General features: G+C 38.3%; 1 protein-coding gene across 1 annotated transcript in view; it reads left to right on the top strand.

Moving 5' to 3' along the window:
• The first annotated feature begins 1,005 nt into the window (after positions 1-1,005).
• Positions 1,006-7,449, top strand: part of kcc (solute carrier family 12 member kcc) — a 123,200-nt gene continuing 116,756 nt past the window's right edge. Inside the window, exon 1 of the mRNA XM_089591734.1 lies at positions 1,006-1,451. Coding sequence (XP_089447860.1) covers positions 1,364-1,451 — 88 coding nt within the window. The 5' untranslated portion in view covers positions 1,006-1,363. The remainder of the gene's footprint in view (positions 1,452-7,449) is intronic.

Genomic DNA, 7,449 nt, shown 5'->3' with positions numbered 1-7,449 from the left:
GATTCGACTCCTTCCCGAAATACGTATCTAATCGTTCGCGCCGAGGGCCGCGGTGAGTACAAAAATATACCGCCACCTACGCCGCCTAAACACGCCAATGCAAATATTATATATTAGGATTCCAAAAGGTCACGTGACTCTCGCGACATATATAGTCACTTGGGGGACAAATAACACAGGCCTTGCAGATGCAATTATATTTTTATTTTTGTTTTTACACGTTGAACGATTGTAATACGATAAAAGCCATTCAATAACATGTTTTTGAGGAGATGACAATACCTTAGCTATTTTTCCATAACTCAATTAGTTTTTTGCAGCTTAAAACTTTCCTTTGAAAGTACGAAAACGCAGATTTAACTTGTACAAATCCCTCGACAAATCCCTCCCGCCACTGCTTATACGTAGGTGTATAAAAATGACTTTTGTACAGGTTAAATGTGCGTTTTCGTACTATCAAAGGAAAGTTTTAAGCTGCAAAAAACTAATTGAGTTGGAAAAAAATAGCTAATGTCATCTCCTCAAAAATATGTTATTGAAAGACTTTCATCGTAGTACAATCGTTCAACGTGTAAAAAAAATAAAAATATAATTGCATCCACAAGGCCTGGATTATTTTTCCCCCAAGTGACTATATATGTCGCGAGAGTCACGTGACCTTTTGGAATCCCAATACCCACAGCTGCCCTGCAAGTTCAAGATCTCTGGAGCTGTATATACATACACACATAAGTATATTCCCCCCTGCATTTCGTTCTTTCCGAAAATATAAATGTGTCTCGTGTTCATCGTAGGCGGTACTCGAGTAGGTATATATATATATATGTTGTTCAAATGCGTTTGAGGCGCCAACAGCGCGTCACCGTAAACGAAAAGAAAGAAAAAATCGTTTGCCGAGCAGCTAAAAGGGGGAGAGCGAAGAAGAGGGGAGAGGGGGCGTACAATATATTACATCGGGAAGAATAGCGAGAGAGAGAGGCCAGCGCGTTCAGTCTGCCCCGGCGCGCTACCCGTCATATCGTCACATTATATTACATACATGAAAACACGCAAAGCAAAACATATATCGCTCGTTATGTATAACATGCCGATCCCTCGCGGCGTTTTTCCATAATATTATATTCCCGAATGGGTGTCGCGGTTGCCGATCGGCCGAGGATAAAGTGCCCCGCGCTCCTGACACGCGGGCCTTACGTCGCGCGACGAAACTGCTTTCGCGCATTTTTCTAACTCTCGATACTTATACGTATATACAGGTGTAGCTACAGTGGTGTGATAAAAAATACATTTTGTTGTACGTATAACAGTGCGCGCGAAAATAGTTGATAATTTCGGCGCGTCAACGCGGTCCTGCACCACGGAAATGCCGGACCGGTTCAAGGTGACGCTGGCCAACAGCAACGCCAACAAGTATCAGCTGTACACGCAACATCAGCAGACTGACTCTCTGGGTGAGTACTTAACGTATACCGATCCTGTGTGTATATATACATTCAATATAACTAATCTTCGGGTTTTATGTGCAGGCAATATACTTGCTTGTGTCTGTTACGTGTAATTACTTGATACGTTATAGGTGATGCTCGTGCGTCGGTGCGGTTATCGATCGATGTGCACTGGTCGGGCCTCGTTGAACCGCCGCATGCTCATTAGGTATATAATATGTATATTATAATATGCTCTAAAATATATGCGTGATGTAAGGGCGAGTACCCCTGTACCTGTGAAAGAGTTCAAGCACTTGATTTCCGTGTCCTGCTCGGTCAAAGACGATTACCGATTTTTTTTTTCTCTCCTTTTCTTATATATTAGACCGAGTGCGTTTGATAACGTGGTCTAGTGGTACCTATATATGCTTACGCGAATGAAATCAATAATTTTGTACTCATTGCTCGCTGATGTTTTAAGACGATCGTTTTTCCGGAGTGGCGAGCTCGTTTGTAATTGCACGCCAAATGCTACTTTTTTTTTTTCAAACGTAAAGTTGTCAACGTTAATAATTAATGATTACCACGACATTGCGTTGTTGGGAAACAAAAACATACATTTCAGCGAAAAAACTAATTAGCTACATAGATTGTGTGTGTACGTATGTATGGAATTGATGTCATTTGCTTTTGCGAATTTGATATCAACACGAAGCTATATGTATACGGGCGCGGTTATGGTATGAATCGCGGCTTTATAATTAGATCAGCTCGAATATTCATGTATATACGTACAGCATTTTCCCTTCCTCGGAGAAGGCGTGTATTATTCATTGGATTATTGGGTAAATGTTTGCTCTGTGCGATGGCCAAGTACGCATGGAAAATATATCGTCTATAATTGAGGTGGGACTATTATTAGCTTTGGGCTGGTATACATGTAGACATTTTATCTAATGGCACACGTTTTCCATCAAAAAATGAAACATTTTTTTTATCCGTCACTTTATGGTCGTACTCCGTGTGGTTTAGAATCGATCGATTAGTTTCTGTCTTTTTTTTTTTTTTTTTTATACTGCTCGACATGAAATCTACGAATATCTCGTGCACTTTTTCAGAAATATTTTCAACGTACGAATAAACAACCGGCAAGCTTGAATAGAGTACAGTGGAGGTGAATTTTTTTCAATACTTATCCGTCGATGCACCAAACGCGCTTGCTGTAGTTGCGAAGATGCATGGATGAAAAAAAAAAAAAAGAAAAAAAAACTCGATCTAGCTGCAGTCTATGCGCGGTTTACATTTTTATTGAGCGTTTAAGTGTGAGCGCCTGTGCTGTTGTGAAAATCATTCAAACGCATTTCCTGGTTGAATGTTGATGTAGTTTTTTTTTCTGCCGACAAACGTCTAGTGTACCAAAGACAAAATTTTCGTACGAGCGCAGGTTTTAATTTCGTCACTTGCGTCGGCGCAATTCGATTATTGGACTGAAATGCAACTGCGTCACATATCATAATATGAGCGGATCTTGTTACGCAAAATGTCGCTCCATTGTCAGAGGAAAATCTAAATGCCTTATACACTCTTTTGGACGCGTTGTTCGTTTTATCATTGATTCTTATGTAAAAAAACAAAATCTTTACGGTAATTTTATTCGTCGTCAAACAAATTTAATATCTTTTTCTCCAATTTCATCGACAATGTATAGAAAATTTTTTTTCAATTAATAACACAAAGGTGATGAAAAAAAAAAAAAAAATTAATTAAATTTCCCGCGCAGCAGCAGTTTGTGAATAGAATTTTGAAATTGAATATGTTGCAAATTAATTTCACCTTCACTGCCTCCCAACAATTTTCTTCTTTCGAAAAAAAATATATACTTATATATAAATTCATTCATACCGGGAGCAGCGCAACGCGTTGAAAAAAATCCCGTCGCTGTTGCTTCGCTAGCAAAAAAAAAAAAAAAAAAAAAAAAAAAACCTGAACAACGTATTCGCAGGTGACTCGTACACAGAAGCTTCATTGAATCATAAACGCAGTCCATTTTCCTTTTTTTCCACGCTTTGTAGCAAAAATTAAAGTCTCGTATATCGATGGAGGGCTCTTCTCTTTTTGTTTTGCTTTAATTTTATGTAACGCGAAAAAATTTCTGCGCCTCTTTTCTACCTCCAATTTCGAAGATATAAATGCACGAGATGAAACTTTAGAGGGAAGAGGTAATTAATATGCAAATGGACTCCAATAGTTGTTTGATAAGAGAAACGTGCAGGAGATCCGCATTGACTTATTTCCTTGCGATTGTATTGCATGTATTTCAAAGCTCTCCAGTGTATGATTTTATTTGGATTTTTATTTATTTATTTATTTTTTGTCCCAACATGGAAATTTTTCACTCGAAATCTATGCATACATGTTTCGACAAATTACACCTATTTCGTAGACAGTTTTTCATGCACTTACGCACAACCACACCAGTTTTGTACGCAGACATTGTTTTTGCTGAAAAGATTTTTTTTTTGCATAATTCAAACAACGTCCGCAAATGGAATCGCCTCCTTCGCACGCCCACTCAAATCATGCGTGCTGGTTCATCGACCTCGAGATAAAAGCAGTGCGTTCGTACGTGTAAATACACATCGCAATTGCAAAACTTTCTCCTTTTTGCACGCGGCAAAGGAAATGGTTCATTCGCGTTTTCGTTTACTTTTCGATGTTTATCGAAAACAAGGTTTTTGTTTCTTTTCCGAAAATCACTTTGTGGCTCATGGTTATTTTGAAAAATAGATATTGCGACCGCTTCGAGATTGTGGAGGGTTTCCTTAAATAAATATATCATTAATAACATCCTAATTCCAACGTGACAGGCACAAAATGAAATGGCTCGATAATCTGAAAACGATAAACTAAGTGACACCATTCTAAATTGAATATGGTGATAATCGCATCCTCAAAAATAATTCATGGATATCTATGTGAAGGCTTGGAGTCATACGTACTTAAAAAAAAACTAGATTAATTTCAAACGCGTGTGTGTATATACTTTAAATGAATTTTTTTTTTTTTTTCCATCAAAAACGTATGATTGTTAATTGCTTATTTGGCTTGATTAGATGTGGATAATTATCTGCACTTTGATGGCATTGATCTTATATGTATATATATGTATACGCATGCAGCAACAGTGTAACAAAAATATGCTCGTCGTTAAAATATTTCAAAAATTACAATAATTATACATTCAAGTTCAAAATAGTTATACTACATTCGAGTTAATGTGTTTTTTTTTCCAAAAACGTATTCTTAACTCATCGGCTTATCACACCACACCCTTGTATTAGTTGCGAAATAGACGATAAAACAATTGCAATTATCTACTGACATTTCAATTCAGAACGTGTCAAATGGATGTTACTAGATAAAAAGAAGCGGCGTATGAACGATATTATTTATTAATCCAAAAAGTTTAGAAAACGATATTAGTTTATCGAAACGAGCGAAATAGAAGTTGAAAAAATAATGATATAAAATTAGGCCTAAGTCACGTGAAATTGGGTGATCTTTCACGAAAATGAATATTTCATTTTCTTTCAGGATAAAATTTTATTGATTAATTTTCAAATTGCTGATGTGGATTCATTACGTATAGTCTGATGTGAAAAACAAAAATTTCAAAGTAATGGAAGTTCATAAAACTTTCATTATTTAGCAAACTGCAATTTTAATTGCTCGGTATCTTTTTTATTGAGCCGCAATCTTATCAATTATCGTTGCTCTTCCGATAAACCACTGTATACTAATTGACGTTAAAGCTGAAGAGATACGATTGACCTTGTCTATTTTTTTTCAACTTACTTTTTTCAAATATATATATTCATGATCAATAATCTATATCTTTATTACTATCTTCAATTTTTAAGCGAATATCCATTAAATATGCACAAAAAATGTAATACAACGTGTAGAAAACGAAAAAAAAAAAAAAAAAAAATTCTTCCAAGAAGTCCGAATATAATGAACAAGTGCTTTCGCGAAACTTATACTCTTTCCGCGCCACTCGCCGCGTTCAAACTTGCTGCTTTCAGGACTTTCAATGAGAAATTTTGAATCCGGGCTCAGTTTTTGTTTGACCTACTTCACTGTAGTACACGTATATCGATTGTCGGCTCGGGCGTACAAATGATTGAATTTATATTTGTTTATTCCGCACCTCCTCGTCAGGAACTTCAACTCGCTGAAAATCCCTTTATCGAATGAAATTACATTTTCCTCCATAATTAAGTTTCTCCCGTCACCCACCGTAAACCAAAGCAAGTCCTATTGATTTTTATTCCCCTTGTTGTCAACTCTTGAAAAATGCAAAAACTTTTTCCCGACTGTCAATACAATCGGATATAAACCCATCGCACTGGTAATTTAATTAATTGGCTCGTGGGTATACGCATAAATCAATATTTGGCCAAGGCTCCGATTGTGGAGTACAAGGTAAATTAAACTTCACGTTCAATTTCGCGCCCTTTAGCTATACTTTAATTAAAAATGTCCCTAAGTAATACGCAAGTTTCTCTCCCCATGATGTTTGCTCTTATCCAAACAACTTTGCTCAATATAGAAAAGGAGCACAATCCCCACTTATTATCAGACAATGATGAAGCAACCCATATTACACTTTCCTTTCCCCGGATTCTATTCGTACACACACTTTTTCTTTCCCTTTTCCATCTGAGTGGGTATTTGAAATTCAATTTGCGAGCAATTGCCGGGCCATCGAGGCTCCGCGAGATAAATTCACTTTCAAAATCCCATCGAAAACACGAATCCAATAAATCGCGATTCCACGTAAAAATTTCATACACGCACGCGGTACAGCACTTGCGTACTTTGGAACTACTTACCCCGATAGCTTCCAGAGCGCGTTAAAAGCAGCGCTCTTTCGCGGCGAGCTTTCCAAGTGAAAGAAAAAGCTTTCCCGGAAACACCAGATGCAGCAGCATCGCAAAAAGCTCATCATAATATTCATCGCCTCGGTGTTCTTACTTCTTATACCATGCCCATCGTCGTCTCTCGCTGTACATCACCAGAGCGAAGTTTAATCGTCGGGGGGGTTGAAAAAAAAAAAAAAAGGATCCAAATCACAAAAACCGTAAGCAAAGCTCTGTGGTGTTGGCAAAGGGCGGGGAGGGAAAAAAAAGGGGGTAAGGGTACCTGCACCTCGTACAGCTGATAGCCTACTTTGACGTGGGGGAGAAGGGTTGGATCGCGCGACGTATATAGGTGCCCTGAACTTCGCCGTCGACCGCGCAGCGAGTTGCGGATACATGGGGAGTACAGTCAAGTCAGCGTGGGATACCGCGACTTGTGTAGGGGTGAGGGTCGATAAACACTCGCACGTGCAACAGACCCCGATGCTCCACGTACTCTCTCTCTCTGGAGCCCCCTTTTGCCTCTCAAGTGGGTATACGTAGGTGCTTCTGCTGCTGACGCTCGTATATATACACACGCACTGGCTGCACAGAGGAGCATCAGCCAACTAATGGAGCTGAGATACACATAGCACGTCGAGGGATGGGGGTGGTGTGTGCTATTGTTGCCGTGTTCCGTCGATTACCGTATATATATATATATATATATACACGCGTGCATGTAAATTGTAGACGTTGCCGTTCGGGAGGGACTTTTGTTGTCTAATATATCTCTCTTTGGGCATCCAAGTTTTAGCGGGAGTTGGCTCTTCTCTCTGGGCGCGTGGTTCGATGATTTATCGCTTCCTCGGTGCTTCTCGAGGTGATAAAAAAAAATTGGTTCATTATTTAACAACTGTAAAATATATATAAGTGAGAATGCCTCGAAAGTTACCTCATTATTTGCAATAATTTACCATTGTGTATTTTAGTTAGTTTTAATTGTGATTGCTTTTCAATCAGTATATAATTGTTTGTTTGATTGACCAAGATGGATATGTAGGTGTACCAATATGGTTCGATCAAACCGCGCCAATACTTTTTACCAGAGCTCAGTAAAG

Source organism: Copidosoma floridanum, unplaced genomic scaffold (assembly GCF_036245765.1).
Source record: "Copidosoma floridanum isolate Cflo_tuat_1 unplaced genomic scaffold, Cflo_Japanese_pri ptg000013l, whole genome shotgun sequence".
In the NCBI taxonomy this organism is placed as follows: Eukaryota; Metazoa; Arthropoda; class Insecta; order Hymenoptera; family Encyrtidae; genus Copidosoma; species Copidosoma floridanum.
The sequence above is the reverse complement of the archived record's forward strand: the minus strand, read 5'-3'. Positions and strand labels throughout refer to the sequence as shown.